The 21143-nt window shown below is 37.5% G+C and overlaps 1 protein-coding gene and 1 long non-coding RNA gene across 4 annotated transcripts; one reads left to right on the top strand and one right to left on the bottom strand.

Annotated features, from left to right (window-relative positions):
• Nucleotides 1-1129: 1129 nt before the first annotated feature.
• Nucleotides 1130-15875, bottom strand: LOC113673450 (histone acetyltransferase KAT6B). 3 transcript variants are annotated; one of them, XM_027189865.2, is made up of 16 exons: nt 15022-15875; nt 12041-12604; nt 10826-10943; nt 10362-10474; nt 9708-9789; nt 9386-9512; nt 8862-8933; nt 7853-8022; nt 7131-7308; nt 5897-5969; nt 5715-5804; nt 4743-4883; nt 4472-4565; nt 3853-3999; nt 3180-3264; nt 1130-2745 (listed from the first exon to the last, which is right to left on the bottom strand). In XM_027189865.2, exons 2-16 carry the CDS (start codon nt 12569-12571, stop codon nt 1692-1694), a joined length of 3075 nt encoding a protein of 1024 aa, XP_027045666.2. In that variant the 5' UTR covers nt 12572-12604; nt 15022-15875; the 3' UTR covers nt 1130-1691. The 3 variants fall into 3 exon arrangements, with proteins under 3 accessions (XP_027045666.2, XP_027045668.2, XP_089051883.1); XM_027189867.2 differs by lacking the exon at nt 15022-15875 and adding an exon at nt 14757-14942; XM_089195757.1 differs by lacking the exon at nt 15022-15875 and adding an exon at nt 13117-13373.
• Nucleotides 15876-18076: 2201 nt separating this feature from the next.
• On the top strand, nt 18077-19765 carry LOC149049642 (uncharacterized). Its single transcript, XR_016183488.1, has 3 exons — nt 18077-18273; nt 18821-18924; nt 19642-19765. It is a non-coding gene; the product is annotated as an uncharacterized LOC149049642 (long non-coding RNA).
• The last annotated feature ends 1378 nt before the right edge of the window (nt 19766-21143 follow it).

Genomic DNA, 21143 nt, shown 5'->3' with positions numbered 1-21143 from the left:
CAATTGTTAAGACCAAATGGCGTTAGTAAAGCGCTCTGTCGGGCTTATCAACATAAAAATCAACATCAAAAACAGCCAACACGATCATGATATCGCTTCAATTTTGATCGCCGAGATACTATCTTCATGCTCCTCAGCAACTTTGTGAACATCTGCCTGCGCTGTTTACTGAAAGGTTTTGATGCTTTCATCCATAAAGTCTACTCATATCGAAAGCCGCACCAATTAATCTCTATGTCATACCTGATGGCATGTACTTCTGCCCGACACACCATGATGTGTCTAGTTGAGTTGGCGCCTCATAGGCCTCACAGCATAATGAGGTGACAAAAGAGGTCGAATAAGCATCTTGCAATTAACATCCACACAACTTATTTTGTCTCTTCTACTTATCTTTGTTTTTTTTCCTTTTCTATAAATATCTAACACGCACATAATATAAAAGATACATGCCCGTCATTGGCTGCAACCTGTTAACTAACTTGTCTACGATCCCACACTCTGGTGAGGAAAGTTATTGATTTTCTAACAAGTCTCTACTGTTTCGGTCTACGGTTTACATGCCATAAAAAAGAAACTCGAAAAACTATTTACCACTATGCAAACACTTTATGTATATTTGTGGTATTTTCTATTGCCGGAAAAATAAAATGATGGCCATGAATGAAATTGTGACGATTCGATCGGCAACGAAAACAAAATGAAAAATACGACTTGGCCGGCCAGCATGTCCCCAAATACAGGCGCCGCGGTTAACACGGCACAACCGCGACAGACTAGCTGGCAGACGAAGTATCATTAATACTCGTGCCTTAGGCGCTGAGCATAGCACTAGTCAGAGCCTGCTCGCGGCCTAGTTCTAAAGCAAGACTCCGTTGATCCGCATCTTTAGGTTTATTACACTTTAAACTTAGCTGTTTAGCTTCTTTCGCCTCTAGAGCAGGATATCGGGAATATCTTTGGCTGTCGCAGACGCCATTGTTGGCCGACTGAATTGGGACGTGAAAAATATTTATTGTCTACCCAATCTGCTGATCTTAAGTTTTAGCCTTCGCAACACATGATCCACCAAGAGAACTCCTCGTTTTGCGTTTCTAAAAAATTTGATCAAACAGCCGACACTCCAACATATAATCTCTGTGATATATTAATAACTACTCATCAACCAAATTTACAATATTCATCCAACAATGCGTTCATTACAAAAGGTTTCATCCAAAAAGACTTTACTAATTTTTACTTTTTTATACAAATGAGGAATCATGCGCCAAACCACGTTACATTACTTAACAAATTTACATGAAAATGTGGCACAAGGAAAACACCTGACTGCGAAAAAAAAAAAAACAAAAACTTATCTTCCTAGTTTAAATTACGCTTTACTTGTTAAGTTGTCATTTCTACACTTCCACTATCAATACAAAATGAGAACAAACGATAAAAGATTAATTATGTTTGCATCGATAACTTGAAGTTTCAAATGGAGCATAACAAAGTTTAGTTTAAACTGTTCCATAAATGTACATATGTTTTTATTAATCGATCTTAATTTCACCTGAATGGAAAACAAGGGTTTTAATACAAGAGTAAAAGGACTTCAAAAGAGAATAGCATTATTCAAGAAAATCAGCATTTTTTACAAAAGAAAAAGAATCGAACTGCCAAAAAAGCACACCAGGCTAACACCGTACTCAAATTTCGTCGTCGGAAGAATGCTGGCCTCCAAGAGAAGGCGTGGCGCCGATCGAGAACACTTCCTCAGACAGTTCTTTAATAAGAGCTGTGCTATCCGTATCTGGGAAATCAACCACCGGGTTCATATCTTGATCTACGGCCATAGAGTCCGACCTGTTACTCTCCTTACACTCGAAACTTGTTGGTGACAATCTCGGGAAGGCAGAGTCCATATCTGCTAAAGTCTCTAAGGGATTTCTATTATCCAACTGACTCCCAAATCCCGAGTAGACGCCCACCGGGGAGTTGTTAATCTCGGACGAAGACTCGCTTGAGCCATCTTCGGAACATTTGCGGGTGTCTTCGTTTTCTCTTGAAGGGTTATCTTCGGTATGGTCCATAGGTTCACCATTATCACTGTCTTCAGATGAGGACGAAGATGACGACGACGATGAGGAGGAGGAATCTTCGGAATCCGAATTATCAGCTGAGTCGTCGCTGGCTTCGGCGCTCGACTCTTCATCGTTCAGCTTCATTTTCTTCTTGATGATCCCACTTTCGCCCTCTGCACTGTTCAGCTTTCCACTTGTTGTAGTGTCAAAACCAGCTAATTCCTTGTTCGTTTTATCCTCGTTCTTCAACACTCCCGCTTCGTCCGTTACCTTCTCCTCAGTTTTATCCGAGCCGCTGTCGGAAAGCGTATTACTTCGTCGGCGCTTTCTCGGCCGAATAATCGGACCCTCATCATCATCCTCGGAGGCACTTTCGTCTTCATATTCAGCAATGCCGTTTATAACCAATCCATCTTTCGATTTGTCCACATGACTGTCGTTGAGCACGTCTACTTGCCGATCACCAGCGTCCGCCGAGCCATCCTTGTTGTCTGCTCCACCGTTCTTTCCGCCTTCGAGATGTCCGTTTGCAGCTTCGTTCTCTTTATCGACGAGCGCCAGGTTAGTGTGCACCAAGGGAGTCCATCTGAGTGCGTCAGGGTCCAAGGTGATGCGAGCACTCATTCGTAATTTTTCCATGTGAGTGTTGATCAAGCGTTGGTTAACACATAGCACAAACCTGCAGGTCAACAAGATCAACGTTTCAATCAGTTACAATGCTGAGCAACTGAAATTCTGAAGTCAAAGCCTACAGAGAGCTGCGTGATGGTTTGCGCACCATAACATATTTAACCTTAACCCATTACGTTCGTCTTACACACTGAATCACTTTGAATCTTCTTCACTTTAAACCATCCTCACCTTCTCTTGGTTTATCATTGCCTCTTCTATCTCACCGAACTAATATTCTGTGCTCTACTTCAAGCTGGACGTAATTTGGCACGTCGGAAATAAAAACTTGAGATTTCATAACATTGCCCGATCAGGCATAGTTTTTTGCTAATGATAAAAACAGAAGCATTGGGAAGACTTGAATTCGTAAATCTGCTCATGCACGCGTCTCTTCCCACAGATTCACTGTCAAACCAGACCTCACCAGGTTAGTAAACTTACTTTCCATCCTTTTTGTGCACCATGTTAAGTATCTGAAGAGTGGCAGCGATGTCGTGTGGATCCATTCCAGTCGACTTACTGATCCCTGCAAAAGTGTACACAGTTAAGACAGCAACAAAAACCCTAGAAAAGTCAGATGTCAAACATTTGTCCCGAGAACTTCTTATTTCATAGTCGGATGCACTCTTGATTAAGCTGCCGAGAACTAGTCGGTCCGATATACGATACAAGACAAGTGTCCTATGTAACAGTGCTTCTGGTCGTAGAAACCAGATGAGCGATCTAAACTGGCATCTCGCACTCGCGTTACATGCCGCATTCTTACCGAACCCCAGCCTTGTAAGCTAGATGTGCAACTTGAATGTCCCAAGCAAGTAAACAACTAAGCTGTCTGCCAGATGCTGTTTTATGAACGAGACACTTCTACAACTCAACATCTTCTGATAATATGGCCTTTAAAACTCATCTTTCAAGGAGTAAGGCTAATCGTGGTTACGAGTGTCGCTTATTATCTTACTGTACAAGTGATGGATTCCGTAGAAAATCATCTTACTTCTTAAAGTATTAAGTAAAGTGTGACGAGAACTTTGTGAATAGGATAGTCGCTTCTTCCACCTGCAAACACAAGAAGAAAACCGCTTGGAGCTCAAGACTAATTCCCTGCTTCACTCACCTCTTATGGTGACATGCTTTTCCTTGTGATCGTGCAAATACTCCAGTAAAACACTTTTCCAGTAGCTACGATAACTGATCAAGCCAAGGTCTGACAATGGCTTCTCAGGGGAGCCCGGCTGGCCTTCGATTCTCGACAAGAGGTAACCTGTGAGGGCAATTTTATTTTGTTAAAGAAAATCTATATATTTTGGCTGTTTTAAGGGTATATCAAGAACTTCTCTCCTAAGTGAAAAGTCAGCAGAAACACAATTCACTACCTTTTAAAAATAATATCTCGAGGAAAACAGGGAAATTTGGCAAAGATTACGCAATGCTGAACCCTAAAATCTCTGCTTGAATTCTCAATGTCTGCCACATATTTTTAATGACACAATTTTGGATGAGTTCATATTTTCCTCGTATAAACTTTCAGTACCAGTGAACCAGTCATGCAATGAAGTCCATGTATGGTACCAGAAATGAGGATTACATGTAAGTATATTGTTCAATAGAAAAAGACTTCTCCGTCCTTAGCTTGACACCCAACGTCTCGATCCGGGTCTAGCATAAAAAGACACCCAAACTATGACCCAGTAAGAGGAATAAATGCTGCTGTATAACCAATAAATAGGACTTACTAAAGTCAATGAGCAGTCGGCCAAACCCTTGTCTTTGATAGTGGGGCATTGTCATAATACATGACACGTTGTACTTCTGTTGACAAGACTTTTCCTGAGGAAATGAAAATGATTACAGATTAGCTGAATAAGTCTTTCTGAGCATTAAGTAATGTCATTGTTTTGCGACAATTTTCTCTTTTTATTAAAAATGCTTCTCATTATGATATCAGGCAGAAATGAAAAAATGTCACCATTACTTAAGTCTAATCTCACAATTTGGAAAACTGACCTTTGAGAAATATCCTACCAAATGACAGCCCTTTTTGTCGTTCTTCGTTAGGACATAAAACAGGAATGGCTCCACATCATAGTACAGCGTCTTATGATCAAGGAAGAGCTTGGCTAATAGGCAGAGGTTCTGACAATAGATCTGTGTGAACGAAACAGAAAGAGTTGACTTGGGAAGGAAACGCTACAGACTGGAGAAAAACCTGATTTCAGTGTTGTATCAAGTCAATAAAATGTTACGAATTTCTATTTATGCCGGAATGCATCCCTGTTTCAATCAAACGAAGCAACTGTTTAATGCTCCATCGTACGAAGCCACCAGGCGAATTGTAAAACCATTCTTGGGTGCAGTAAGACACTATGACATTAATTTCCTTGCCAAAAAAAAGACAAAGCCCTGAACTTTTGATCCAGAATCTTGTACTATTACTTCTTATTCCCAGCACAATTACACAATTGCTTCAACCATGCTAGTTGAGCTCTTTGAAATAAGTGAGCTTTTCAAACTTTAACCACCACATGTACACGCAAATACTAACAGATATCGTTTTAACACGGTCGCGCACATCTACATGGAACGAAGTGTTTTTTTGTTGTTGTTTTTTTTTTAACAGCTTTACTGTGTATGACTCGTATACTACTTGTACAATAATACAATACACGATATAAATCGAAAATACAAGATAAAGCAAGTACAATTATTGAGAGAGCTATTTAGGAAAAAAAGTCGTGAACCCAAAAGGGGTGGTGCTAACGGGACACAGGGATCCATGCGAGGCAACGCCCGTGAGATTAAAAAAAAAGCAAAAAATAAAATATATTATTCAAGAGAAAAGAAATTAGAAACTACGGGTGACAGGGGCAGGATCGCACAACTGTCCAAGTACAGGAATAATTTACATCAAAAAGTGATGCTGAAAAAGATGAAACGTGCTGACTGATAAAATTCTGAAAGGTTTTTCGGTGCACTCACCTTGTTAACTGCACCATCCACCTCAAACACAGAGATTTCACCTTTGCGGTAAATTTCGTTTGCTGGAGGATGAAACCATTTACACTTTGTCTACAAAAACAAGAAAGTAAAGATTTTTGATCTCACAGTGAAATAGAATAACAACTTGAAAATAATGGTCGTTGCATGCATGTTTTAATTACCATGTGGCGCATAAGAATGCTGGTACTCTTCATGTACTTGAGACAAAACTCACACAGGTATAGTTTGGGAAGCCTGCAAGACAGACAGGAAAATATCATCATTTGAAAAGAATAAATTACAAGCAAATACGGCATCTAAATTTAAAGGCAACAATCATCCAGGAATAATAATTATAGTCAATATGGTTGACTTCTGGGGGCTTTGACCCTTTCACTCCCATGGTCTCAAAGTATAACAAAACTGACTTCAACAAGTGGATCCACGATGGCAATGAAAGTGGCCCATGCTCTTCAAACATGAAAAAATTACACACATGAAAAACCCCTATGGTGATGATGACTAGCAGTTCTCCTCACAGTTTGCCATTCAATTTTTACAATGTTACTTCCGAGAATTTGGTATTGGATCAACTGATAATTCCCTAATTGATATTTTTCTCTATTCTTATCACTTGTCTGCTTGATATTGTATTAATTTTGGTAAGGAGAAATTCTGTTCTGGTCACTCATGGGAGTTAAAGGGTTAACAATTATTACAGGCCCATACCTTTTCAATCTGATACACATTTTCAGCAAACTATGAAAAAGCTACATGACAAGGGGTATTGATATTTTAACAACTTAATTAAACAGATAGGTATATCTATTTGTTATGAGCATGAGACAAAGAAGAAATTTCATTTCCCCATTTGGATTCCACACTCAGACCTCTGGATTTTATGGTCCAATCCATCTTCCTCTGATCCATTTATCCAATACCTGATCACATTTAATTTTTCAATAAAACTGCACACGTACATGTCAAAAAATGCAAGTCTTGTGTAACTTGCCTCTACCCCTTCCCTCTTCCATCCTGCTATCACATCAAGTGACTGTCCTAAATACATATATTTCTTTTTTATTGAATGCTGAGAGAACAAAACCAAGTGATCAAAACCAGCAGTCAGAGCAAGGAAAAATAAAGAGAAGCTGATAAATACCCAAACCAAAACCAAGCAAACTGCGTGAAGAATGAAAAAATACAAGTGGAAAAACTCATAATTGGTCTCAGTTCTGCATTTGGATTGTTGAGATGGTGGGGCAAGATTTCCAGACCAATCACAGTGTGGAGCAAATAGAAAAAACAATTTGGCAATCCTTTCAACACACAAATGGAAACTGCTCTATAACAAAGCAGTAAACATACATGCACAGGGTGTAATTCAACAGCAGATACCCACATGTACTAAATTACCTGGCATATTCTTGAGGATATGGTGAAGAATACCAAGTAACAATCTCGTAACGACCAAACTGGATCAGTGGAGGTGAGCGAGTACTTGGCACAAGGGTGGTGGATGTATCAAGGTTCATGGCAGCATTTGCTTTCTCCTGAGCCTGTTTGAACAAGGCCAGATCTTCCTCTGTTACTCCTGCCGATAGACAAATAAAAAACACTGGCAGCATTAATTTTGGTAGACTTTTGAGACACTCGCTATTTACCTTTGAGGCAACACATACACATTTAAAGGTTGCGCACTGAAAAATGCAACCTTCATAAAAGGCACATACTTAAGGTCATTCTCTGACAATACCTTGAATGCATTTTGACACATAACACCCTTGACAAATTTGATGCAATATGGCCTGTCTACAGAAGCTCACATGTAGAATTCACATATTCTTTTTAAAACCCTTTAACACTCAAGATCTCATTAAAAATTCTCCTTACTGTCTGCCACACAATTCTTACAATGCTATTCCTGAGAATTTGGTACTGGATGAACCAGAAAATCCTCAAACTTGTATTTTTTTTTCATTCTCATCACCTGTCTGATTGATATTGTATTGATATTGTAAGGAGAAATTCTGTCTTGGTCACTCATAGGGTTAAAAGCCACAGAGAGCCCCTCCACTACGTCAAATTGTCAATCAAAGTTCAAAGGACCATCACCCAAAATTTCTGAATAGACTGACCTGGTGGTAATTGTTGCTGTTTCCTTGGAGATATAGGGGAGAGCGGAGTCATCGGTGTTGATTTACTGGAGGCTGGAGGTCTACCAGGTCTCCTCTTAGGAGTTTCATCAGCAGCTTTGGCATCATCATCAAATTTTTTGGACTCATTTGCAATTGGACAAGCTGGAAGACTGCAACACAATAAAATCTAAAAGTAAGTAACCTAACCTATACTTAAACCCTTAAAACCTAAGAGTGATTGGCATCTAATTTCTCCTTACAGCATCAGTGATAAATCACACATTAAGTCAAGAGAATAAAGAAAAGGATCACCAAATAAAGAAGCTCTTGATAAAAGAGCAGTTCTCCATGTCAGCACCATGAGAAATGTATAGAACACAGTATGGGGAGCATGTATACAGATGTTGGGGTAAAAAGAGTTTTGAATAGAAATGCTTTGGCATCCCTACAAGTATGTGTTTGTTATTGTAAAATTTTACTCAAGCACAGAACTTGAAAAAAAGGGTATAAGTTGAAACTCAAAACACATCCATCACACATGAAGTAAAATATCCATAACAGGCCTTGGTGTTTGATGATTTTGTGAAGAGTACTACTGGTAGGCGAGCTTTAACGCCATAGGGAGAGGGGAAAATATCAAAATAACATAAGATGTAGATGTCAATTTTGTTTAGAAAGGTCTTTGAAGGTTTTGACTTTCCGGGGCATTTGCCACAACAGCTAAACATCACTGCTCTAACCCATACAGTGTACTTGTTCTTACTGTTCTCACTGTGAATACAATTTTATCAACATAACTTAACAAACAAGATGTACCCAGCAATTCATATAATACCTCTTCAGGAAGTGTTCACAAATGCTGTTTATGCACAAATAGACAGAACTATAATTAGTGAGAGGGGGAAAGGGAATGAATGTTCCATTAATGAACTTTGTATGAGCACAGCAACCTGAGGCATTAAAAATAATCTTACATAAACAAAATGAACAACAGTTCTGTTGTATGTACCTTCGGTGAGATGTGAATCGTCCATTAACATGTCCTGACCCATCACATCCAGGTGTTGGGCATACACTTGATCTGTTCAACAAATAGAAACAATTTGCAATCAGCACAGAGAAAGAAAACAATTGGACTCTTTATTTTGCACTTTTATGGGTTAAAATTCTGCTACATGTATACATCACATTGTCTACTGATGTCAACATAAACATTCCAATGCCTGAGGTAGAGTACAGTATTTAAAAAAAAAAACTCAGTAGGTAGCAAATGTGAGTTAGCTCACCCTCACAGAAAACCCTTTAACTCCCAGATCAAATTTGAAATTCTCCTTAATGTCAACCATGCAATTCATGATGTTAGTTCAGAGAATTTAGTATTGAATCAACTGATTATCCCCAAATTGAAAATTTTCTCAATTCTCATCACTTACCTGTTTAATATTGCATTGATATTGTAAGGAGAAATTCTGTCTTGGTCACTCGTGGGAGTTAAAGGGTTAAAAAGTCTAAGTGCTGGTTTCAAATACTAACCCTTGAACTTCAGCTGTTGCCTGAGGTTGAATTTTTCTGCGCGGTGGACTGGTAATAGGTGTTTCAACTTGTCCTTTCTTTCGTCGGCCAGGAGTTTTCACCTTACATTTTGCACAAACCCAGCTTCCTACAAGCAAAATGAAAACAACTTCCTAGAGTGACATGTAAAAGAACATAACCACTTATTTGGTCTGATTATCTTTATATCTTTATACCAAAAGTTAACTGCCCCACTATGACACATTTAACAGGTAATTTGGATTACTTTTGAATAGAAACAGAAAAATGAATATACCCTACTAGTGATTTAAAGAGTCACTACCTGTGGGGGTTTCTTTCATCGGAGGACTAAGACATTCCATATGAAATCCTTTGTCACATGCATCACAAAACAACAGGTTATCCTGAAATGAGAAAAGAGATTGTCCAGAAAATCAATGAAAGGTACTGGTATATGGTGTATGTTAAAACCAGTGGGATTATATCTAAAATCAATAATTTTGAGACTACTGTGAGACTTTATAAGGCATATGTATGTACATGGAGCAAATATTGCTAGGGGGAACATAACAGCATTTTGCTGATCTTTGACAGAATCAACTAATTCTGGGAAATATTAGATCACAAGAAGGCAAAATATGTCATTTAGTACATAGCAAAGTGGCAATTCTTTACCTTACATAGGGTGAGCCAAATGACCTACTAACTAGTTGACTGACTTTGGAGACTGTCACTTACATTACAAGGAAATAATATATAATTCTAGTAAGAGTTCATGTTAGATTATAAGCTCCTGCATCAACATCTGAGAAACTCAGTGAGTACATGTATATCTTGAAAATTATGCTATGCTCACAACTATCTCACTACATTAGTGTGATTACATAATGTACATCTGTGCAAATTAAATTCAGTGATCAACCATAGTTACATTTAAATTCAAAGTAACATTTGAAGGAATAGAATCGATTCTTACAGCATTGCCAGCATCTTGACATACAAAGCACACTTTACACTCGATGCATTGCCAAGGTTCTTGTTTAATTCGAGCTGTCAGCTCAGGAGAGTACTTCAAACATGACGGATGTCCTTGAAACAAAACACAACTCAACTCACATAACTATCAATGATATATTTTGAGTCAACCTTTTACATTTTTCAGTAAAGAATGATAAAAGAAACCAAGTCATCTTGTAGCTCATTCACTCCCATGCTTAAACATGGTGAAAATTGTTTTCTTCATGGAAACTGCTAAAACTGATGTCTGTTGACTTCAAATTTAGCACATTGAAAATACAAGCTAGTGACTTTTTAAAGCCTATTGAAAATTCAGTTTTTCAGTTCTCTGTTTCTGATCTTCATCCGATTAAATCTTGTTGACTAAACTAGTTTTGCTAGTGTGAATGGGGCATACATGTAGGTTTTCCAATGGAGACTTACCACTGTTTCCACAATCTGCACAGGAGATTAGCTCTTCTCCTACACCATCTTTATTGCGTTCTGCTGTTCCAAGGCAAAAGCCACAATATGTGCTGGCATCAACTTTCTTTTTCTTAGGCTGAAAATGCCATGAAATACAGTTTACTCTCACATTTAACAGTGTTTACCTTCAAAAATTCAAGTCATGTTTAAAAAACAATACAGCCATTCGCTTGACTTTCATATTTAATACAACTGCTTTTATCGGAGAAAAACCTAAGTTAACTTCATGTACCTTGTTACTTTCAAGAAGAATTCCCAGTATATCAATATCCAATAACTCCTAAATTTGGATATGACTTTATTAATTATACAAGGATTACTGTATTACATGTAATTACTATTCCACAGCTACATCATTTTAACAAATAAGGTCATGAGAATGCCCAAAACTGTAGAACAGGGCAAAAACAGAAACAGAAAGCAAAGCAAAAAAATGGCTCCACTGAAAAATCTAAACTTTCGTTTTATTCACTTTTTTATGCTTGACTATCAAAGCAATGAACTTTTGAGCATATATAGAATTCTTGGGTAGTCTAGTTAATGTTGTTTTTGTATTTTCATGCAGACCTTATGCACGCAATACTATGCTCAGATAGACTGTACATGTAGGATGTAATTTGAAAACTACATGTAAAAGCCAAATGACTAGAAAAAATGAAATAGTAGTGGAATAATAAATCTCTTATTCAATGGCTTAAAATAAAATAAGAGTGGACATTTTGCTCATTGTGCGAACTCATTATAACACAAGAAGCAAAATATCCACATGCATTACATGTATATGTTAAACCATTAAATAAGGTGCAAATATTGCATTCACTACAGATTTTCAAACAACTGTCTATGTCCACTCTTCTTAAAGCTGATAGAAACTTTCACACTGTACATTTTCCCATGTGTTTTCACAAACAAACATTCAAAAGATGAATAAACATATGCATAAAAGTCACTCATTTTTAATAACAAAGTAAACCATAAACTCTCTTTTGTGAAAATAATTCTCTTCACTTTCTAATAGCTATTTATATTTTGATTTGAAACTTTTTTTAATTATCACTTCATCGTTTGCAAGTACAATCCAACAAATCATACAAAAAGATCTGAAGTTTTCATGCCATCTTTTTTTTAAATATACAAATGTTCAAAACACACAAGATTATAGTTTGTCTATACCTTAGGTGGTGTTGCTAGCCTGTAATATCTGCCTTCCTTGATGAAAACTCCAGAAGCAAGTCCTTTCTTGAGAGACTCTTTAATCCGAGCATTACCAGTGGATTCTAAACTTGCAGCATGATGGTCCACTATATAATTATGAATTGCTTGTTGCGTGCAACCATTTTCATCCCCAATATTCTCAAGAGCTTCTTTGATGAACCCTTGGAGATCAGTGGGTTTTTCAACAATACCTCGCATGTGAGCTGGTACTTTTGCAGGGTCTTTGTATGATGCTTTGTTTTTAAAAACTACCTTCAGAACTCTCCCTGTCTTTACACACAGTTCTAGCTGTTCCAAGGCCTCTTGTTGTTCTAAGCCATAAACATTTTCCAGAATGTGAGCAATTCTGTCTTCACTTGGACGTTGCTTTTGTCCCTTAACTTTACCAATAGCAGCAATTATCCAAAGAGCATATTTTGGATCTGGCTGGCGGTCACTGTCCTTCTCCTTTTCCTTGTCTTTACCAACACTGCTTCTACCCCGAGCCATCTTTGATCTACACTTTCCACAGGCAAATCAACTCTGTAAGACAAAAGAAAGACAAAATACCTTTTGAGAACACTTTTCCCAAATTTGCAAGGTTAGGAAACATACAAAAGACACAACAGTTTCCTGTCGATTGAAATAACAACTTTGATTACCACAAATGATCTGAGCATAATCTACTTCTATTCAGAGTATTAAATGATACATAACAGTACTTTTTGATAATGTTTAGAACTACAAATACTCTCCAAGAGAAAGATGAAATCCATTGAGATTTTATCACGTATCTGCCACAGTTCACATAATTCTATCTTGAACTGAACAAATATCAAGGGTTCAAAAACAAAAAAAAGACAAAACAAAGAAAGTTAATAAAAAAACAACATATATAAAGCGAAAAAACCATAATTTTCAAACAAAAGACAGAGAGTTTAGTTATAAAATTTAGACCAAACACTGACCCTCAACCATCTCTTGATCCAAACAAACTACCTTTGACCAAGACGAGTTCACATTGAATACGAAGTTTCAATACAGATTGTACTCACCACATATTCCTCCTAACTGTTATTTCATAAGTACAATTTAGACATTTAACATTTCCACCAACATGACATGATCAATGGTGAAAAATGATATCTACTTAGTTGTACGTAAGGATAATTAGTTCAATAAAACTAACTAAAAATTTCTTTGCTCTCAACCAAGATTCCACACACCTAATTTTCACATTTATAACAATATTTGTTAGTGATCATAATCTCATAATCCATTTGGCCAAATGTCTCCAGGAAAAGCTTTGAATGCAAATGTAACAGCTGCCACTAAACATGACAATATAATTGATCATTCATCTGTTCCCATACAAAACTTCACATGTTTAAAAAACAACAATATTTCAATCTACTTGCCATATTTAGTTCTTAAATTTGCATAATATTCAATTGAAGAAAAAAACCAAATGCACTTTCAAAATAATTGTGACATGTCCTCCCACACCACAAAACTTTCCCAACAAATTTACAATTTGGACTTGCAGGTCTGCTTGAGCAATACAAGCACTATTTCAGACATAACAACCTCAAAATTTATTTCAACAGGAAAGAAGCAACTTTGCATAACTCAGTAAGAGTGTATAATTACTAGCTTTGTTAGATCCTTCCCTAATTGAATGAAATTTAAATGTCTGCTGGAAAAAAAAAACATTACAAACAAAACATGTATTAAATTAACTTTGTAAACTTAATTTATCTACACTGTGGAAAGTTTCCAAATCATATGTATCAGAGTTCTTCGACATGAAGTTTCATCTACTTTACTTAATACACCAACAATTTAAAAATAGGAGATAAAACAAGATGAACAAAAATATTGTGCAGATCACGTACGTGTTTGAGGAGTGATAACATTCTACAATTCACTTATCTTTCCTGATCATTCAACTGTGCCCTAACAGAAGGTGGTGCCATATTAGAAAGAATAAATCTATTTTTGAAAATGTACATGTGGCTCATTGTGATGTGTTTGTTTTAAACAATGCAGTGGACATGTGACTCCGTAGATTATTCGCCGGTGTCCTCAAAAACATAATGCAAACCACTCGATAAGAGCAAGGGAAAGTTTCAGACATACGAGTGTTTTATAATAAAAGAGAACCTTATTTGATGAGATTGTAAAGAGAGGGATCGATCCCCCATATGGCGAAAAATAAACGTTTCGCAAACGTTAAATAATAACTCCGAACATGAAATAATATGCAAAATAAAACTACCCTAAAAACATTTCAACATCGAATCATCCGGTGGGGGCTGTTATTAACTGTAAATTCTCTACCAACGAGAAACAACATTGATTTTCGAGATGTTAGTGTGTATCGCCCTACAAAGAGGCAAAAAGAAATTTTTGAATCATCGCAATAGTCTAAGATTATTTTTAAAATATCTAGCTTGTTATGTCAACTTGCATGGTCAGGTAACATTGTGAAATCCCAAACACAAGTCAAGCGTCTCTGTTGGATCTTGAGAAAGTTTTTAAAGATCGTGCCACCAAATAGCACCCCGTGACTTAGGATTGAATAAGTTAGGCTAAAGACGTTATATTATTTAAGATTGTAGAGTATAAAACAGCTCTCTAACCGGTTAAATGAATAAACTTCAAAATTGATCTCAATATCACATCATTATGTTACCTCAATACGATACTCGTATGACCACTGTAAGCTAGTCCTATGGTTTCGAGGCCGTTAAAATTCCCTTCGACGTCTTTCAGTTTCTATCATTTCTCGCCATGCGAGATAAAACACTGAAGAAATCGCTAGCAAGAAGGCCAGTGGGCGAACTGAAACTTCACAATGGCCACGTGAAAAGACAATTGGGGGAGATTTTGCATATCGCATGTGTTTATCTATCATTGGAAGAGAAACACATGTTATACATGAACTTATGAATACTAACCTCCAGTCTCGAGGAAATATAATTCAAATTAATTCCAAGGGCTATCTATACCAACGTTCCATCGATCACCTCCAAGTTTTGCTGTACAGAGCAAAATCTCCTAACAAGTAACGACATATCCACCGTACACAACGAATTGACGCCATCTTGCATAATTAGCTCGAGGTGTTATGTGATTGGATAAAAGGAAATAAATTATTTAGCCGGGTTCTGACCTTCTACAAGAAAATCGAGCAGACTATTTTTAGTCGTTACCGAGTTGTTCCTTCGTAATAAAACAGTTTTAATTATAACTGCGATTTTCTTGTCAGTAAAAATAAATAAAAAAAACAAAACAAAACAAAAAAATACGGCGGAACTTGCAGCTGTTGAAAGAACCGTATCCTTCTGTAACGCTTATTATTTTTTATATTCGGGTTTTGGTTGAAATTTTCAAATAAGCTGTTTAATTCAGTATTATTAAAAAAAGACGATGGCAGTTTTAATATTCATATCACTGAAAAGACGACCACTGCTGTCTTTCTTTAGCTCTTATAGCCTGTTCCAGGCTATCGTTCTCGTGGCCTGTTCCAGTCTACGAGAGCGATAGAGGCGGCAACAGAAGCGCCATAGAAGCGCGATACTATGCGCGATAGAAGCGGCGGAGTGAAAAAGCGAGGTAGGTTTTTGGCGCCGCAGTCACGGTTCCCCAAATTAATAAGAATGTCGCAGATCTACTCACCAGACCATCAAACTACCGAAAAATTTTGATATTTTTAGGGTACTCACATTGAAGAGGTCTTAACAGAAAATAAGTATCAATTTTTCTGCTCTCCTCATTAGGTGGTCACTCTAAAGCTCCTCCACTCAAACTCGAGAAAAACAGCACCACTGAGCAAGGATATTTGTCTTTGAAATATGTTTCAAGTACAATCGTAGCCTGTGGACAGGCTCTCTATCTAGATAGGGCAAAGAGGAAACGGGAAAGAAAGAAGAGAGAGAGGAGAGGGTAAGGGTAAAGAGGAGGGAAGAGAAAAGGAGGCCGCTCTCGATTATTTCCACTTCTACCACCCCCTCCCCCAGCAGCCCTTTCCCGCCACAGTTTCAGTCCAGGCGAATTCTTCCTCGGCCCTCGCATCTGAAGCCTGTTCGTAAGATTATTTTCTCGTTGTTTTATCACTTACACTTTCATGCTTTATGTATAGCCTTAGACGGTGCTAAAGACGGCGAGGATCTGAATAACATCCCGTCATTTATTCATTCTCTCTAAAATTTGGTCTGAGGTCGAACATGGGACCAAACCTCAGCCCCTCTCCTCGTCAATAACTTAAAGCTATAAAGCTTGATACGGGTTCGATGGGCCTGGGGCTCGAAATGGCCAAGACCCATGCTTAATGCTCTATAACACTGATATTGATCTAATTCAAATTTTTTTTCCCACTTTTATTTATTTGTTCATCAAAATTGTGTCGTCTTCTAGGTAGGAATCTGGGTGCGAAGTTCTGGCGGGTTTTCTATAGATTTCTGAGAAGATTTTGTCAGAAACCGTAACCGTTTCAGTTGGGTCTATTACCAGCCTAAATAACTACTAAGAAATTAATGGAACAATAGAAACAGGTCAAAAGAAAGTAATCGAGCTGATGACGGGGGGCTGCCTATTTGAGGGGAGCGCGTGTTTGACATTATGACCCTACAAGGTGAGCGCTTACTCGGGGGAGGGCGTTTATCAGAGCGTGGGCGTTTATTCGAGGAAATGCGGTAACTTGTTGATTAAATATCGATTAAATGTCGATTAAATATCGATTAAATGTCGATTAAATGCCCTCCTCCTCCACTCCCCTCCGTGATAATCACACCACGGGACTTTTTTTACAGTGTCTAGTTCAATTGTAAAACAAAATAAAATTGCAGGATCTTTTGAAGTGATTTGAACTTTTTGAAATTCAATTCGAATTTGTCTTTTGCGCTTGAACTTGTTTTAAAGTTTACTTAGGATATTGTACTACACCTTTTGAATAGGCAGGTGTTTCAAAAAATTGCCGTTGTCATCAAAACAAGAAGTAGAATGATTGCTCATGTTTATTTTAAAATGCCAAAAACGCACAAGCTTGATATCATAGGAAGTACTTTGTATTCAATATTCGCTTTTATGAATATAGGTGTAGGAAACCTAAATTAGAAATAGTAATTGAGACATTGGTCTTTGGTATATCGATTTTTTGCGTGAACGGATATAACCAACTTAATGTACAGGCCAATATCGATTCATTTTAAAGTATAATCTACTCTTTTTCCGCAGGTGCTTTTGATTAGGAAGCTAACTAATTATTTTCAGTCTTGACACTTTTGACCTAATACCACTCTTGGCATTTCTTCCTGGAATTTCTAGGCTATTGATTCAGCACCATGAATTGGGTGTCTTTGCTATTCTCGTAATGAAGCCACGCCAGACCTGTTTGAAGCTGGTAATGCTTTTATTGTGGCTATTGTTTGTCCATAACTTATTCCAGTAGTGTACCTTGAATACTGAGTAGTTTCCAATTAATTTATGAAAGTAGGCCACCTACTTCCATATATCAACTGGAAACTAAGTTTTTGGAGAAGAAGAACCTACCCTGTTTCTACAGGTACGTACTTCTTCTCCGAAAACGAACTATTTGCTCTTTTTGTAGATTTTTAATGCGCAATTGCCTATAACGACTTATAACCTGTACTATGGTAAACGTTCTATTGTTTAAACTTGAGCTTTTTTTCGATAAAATTGTGCCTTGTCGTTTTTGTATTGTTTATTTTGGTTTATTAAGGCCATGCACATTACAAACGGCAGCGAAATTTTTAAAAGAAAAATATTTTGATAATGTTTACTTGGTAGAAGGAACATATGCTAATCGTCTTCATGCACGTGAGCAGTTTGGTTACAATATACTGCGCAAAGAATGACGAGAGCATAAACTAGTGATTGGTGATACTTTGATGGCTATGAATGACTGTCAATCTCCTGTCAAAACTTGAGCAACAACCTCGTTTGCAGTTGAGTTACTGAATTGAAACTGACAGGTTGAAACATTAACTGTCCACACCAGAATGAATATTGTAGCTTTTCATCATTAAAGTAGTAGATCTAGTCCCCTCCGACATATTTTGGAAAATAATTGATGAACTACGAAGGCCTTGATCGGCTGGAAACAAATCGTTTATTGTTCCACTGAACTCATGGAAAAGTTGGCGATTATTTTATACTCAAAAAAATAATTTGTAAATCGCAAGCCAGAGGTGAGGGATTTACAAACTTTTCAAGTGTTCTTCCAACATCCTCAATGGGTTATTACGCCGGTAAACTGATGGAAAATGGGGTCTATTTCTTAAACAAATCAATGAGCTGTAATATTTACTTTTAAACTTAAAAGATTAAAACGATGCGCACATAACAGGAGGTTAAAATAACATATGAAAAGAGAAGGCTGGTCTCAAACGTGTACAAACCCCAGGGTAATTAAGTATTATCAACTGAGTTGATAACGTAAATTGGCCACCATAAAGAGTTCCAAAGCTGACGTTTCGAGCGTTAGCCCTTCATCAAAGCGAAAGACTAAGGGCCAGCGATCGCAATGTCAGCTTTGAAAGTCTTTACGGTGGCCAATTTACGCTATCAACTCAATTGACAACACTAAATTACCCTGTTATACTCTCCCACCGACGCAGCAGCACAGTTTCTTTAAAAACTTATCCCATGTGTACAAACCCAAGTTGAGCCTCGCTTTCCAACAGAGTAATATGCTGCGATCAAATCACGTACTGTTACGATGTCCCTTTTTTTCAGCTGGCTCTACGTGATAAGAGGAACACTGATTTTTCCGGGACGTTGAAAAAAAAAAAAAAAAGTTTATGCATCAAAGTCAACCACAAAGGCACGTTCCGTAACAGGTACCTTTACCTAAGAGAAGTACCGGGTTACATTCCTTTGCGTACTTGACCAACTCAGGAAAAAAAGAATAGAAAGATACATCTTCCCTTATGACTGATTCATGCACCTTTTTGGCAAAAGGCCCTTCGTTTAAACAAGAAGTTCCCGCCTGGTCACGCTTTGTAATTAACGGGACACTCGTGACTTTGAACAAGGAAACAGACACAACTGACTTGAATAACTGATGAGTCAGCATGTGTTGGTGCCACTTGTCTAATGTCAACAAATGCCACGTTTTCCTAAGTTGTGACAGCACATCACTACCCATCACGTTCAATTAAGTTGTAAAAACCACACATTGAACAGGTGCCCATATAGTTCTAAGGGGCTGATTGTTTCTTATTCACCGGTTGGAGGACAGCCAAAACGGGCAAAGTGGGTCCCCCACCTCACGGATGTGTCGGATGTATGTCACTTCGACGCTGGGTTTAGCGCTTCGGTTTGTAGACAGCTTTCTTTCTGACACATAAAACAATCGTGACAATCAGTAATATTAATATTAAAAGAAATTTTTTGTCCGAGGTATTAAAAAGCATTTCCAGACAAACCTTTCAATGACTATAGCCTAACTTTCATTTACTTTTTTTTTTTTAACTATTTCACTGAGAAGTAATTCTATTTAGTGCCCTTTCAAAGGCCTCCTCTCTCTTTACGATGATATTTGTGTATTCAAACAGGCGCCTCGATCAGGATCCACGGAGTGCTGTGCCAAGGATGGGTGGCAATGGCACTGAAAGATCGCGATAGATTAAAGTATCATTCTTTTCATAAATTTAATTCAATTTATTTGAAAATTTTTTTCTTTATAATTCATTCTTGGAATAGTTATGAGTTCTTTGCGAATGAATTGAGAAGAAGTACAATTCAGAGAAGATTGGGGTCAGCGACTTAGAGTCAAGGCCCAACAGTTGAGAATGATCTTTATCTTATCTCATAGAATCAAAACAGAACCAATTTATTTTCCACTAAGGCTGGTGGATAAGTTTTCTCGCTCCTTAAGAAATTATGGCCAGGTAGCCAGAGATGGAAATTTTGTTGAAGAAGTAAGCTAGAAGGAGACAAGGGAACTCCTCGGAACTTTGTTCAGAGAGGCCCTCTCTCTGCAAATTGAAGCCCTTGCTTTCTTACTTTTTATCGGAGTCCACCTTTTGTTGAGGTTAGCAAAGAGTTTATACGTGATGCGTGATTAAGCTTTGAATTCTATAGAAAGGCAAGCGTGATTCATGAATTTTTGAACCAGTGTGAGGCGTGACTTGCCTTATGATATTTACGTGACCCGACTATTCGCAAAGCGCTCTGCAAAGATAAATTCTTGCAGAACATAACATTCTCAAAAAATGAAATGTAAATCTCCGCCAGAAAGTTGTTTGTATTCATTAAATCCGAACTTAGTTAAACTATCCATAATCCAATGACTATCAGAAAATCGCAGAAGTTACTTCATTTAATTAAAAAATTGCGGTCATCTTCCAAAAATTTGGTCGATGATTAGTCAAATAAGACTACCACAGATTTTGAACCCCTTCGATGTTTGGACTTCTTAGACCTCAAAATTATTATAATTAGTTTAAGGTGTTTACTGGCCATAACCACTCCAAATTAAAACTACTTTGCCTTACTATTTGCAGAGAACGAAAAAAAAATTTTATAAACACGCTTCTCGAGAAAGGGACTTTCCCTCAAGGTCTTTACCCTTCAGTGACCGGAACGTAATACAAAATGCTTCTTGTGGAGCGGAGGTACTGAATTGTACCACACCAGCAAAATTAGTTTGTGTGTTTATGACATAACTTGTTTGTAAATTATCAATGTTTGTGATACGTTTTCTCAAGGAATGTGGGCAAACAACTCAGAACCATTGTCAAACCTTCTTAAACTAAAACTGAAAATCGTGAGTACCGCGGGATTGCTTTGACACTGGAAAGGAAGTAAACATTAATTGTAAAAGGTCTTTCCCTGAAATCATTTTCTATTACAAACAAGGTCAGAATCCGTGATCTGTATTGGCCAGCGTAAAAAAGAGTACCGGAAATTCTTATCTTATGACTCAATGCTCAGTTAAGTTCGCGTGAGGCGGCGGTTTAGTGTTTAATGTTAATTGCATCTGCTGAGTGAAAATCATTAGCTCTCAGACTGTGAGTAAGGAAAGAGTTCTGACGTAAATTGAACAATTGCGGAG

This window comes from Pocillopora damicornis, chromosome 2 (assembly GCF_964200805.1).
Source record: "Pocillopora damicornis chromosome 2, jaPocDami1.2, whole genome shotgun sequence".
Taxonomy (NCBI): domain Eukaryota; kingdom Metazoa; phylum Cnidaria; class Anthozoa; order Scleractinia; family Pocilloporidae; genus Pocillopora; species Pocillopora damicornis.
Note: the sequence above shows the minus strand (reverse complement) of the source record. Positions and strands in the feature narration are given on the sequence as shown.

What these genes read in the sequence shown, in the direction of transcription:
- LOC113673450 (XM_027189865.2), bottom strand. Translation starts at nt 12,571, where the DNA reads ATGGCTCGGGGTAGAAGCAGTGTTGGTAAAGACAAGGAAAAGGAGAAG. An exon ending in CCGACTGCTCATTGACTTTA is followed by an intron (nt 4,000 to 4,471) that starts GTAAGTCCTATT and finishes TTGCCCTCACAG; the next exon opens with GTTACCTCTTGTCGAGAATC. An exon ending in GTGCACAAAAAGGATGGAAA is followed by an intron (nt 2,746 to 3,179) that starts GTAAGTTTACTA and finishes GTTGACCTGCAG; the next exon opens with GTTTGTGCTATGTGTTAACC.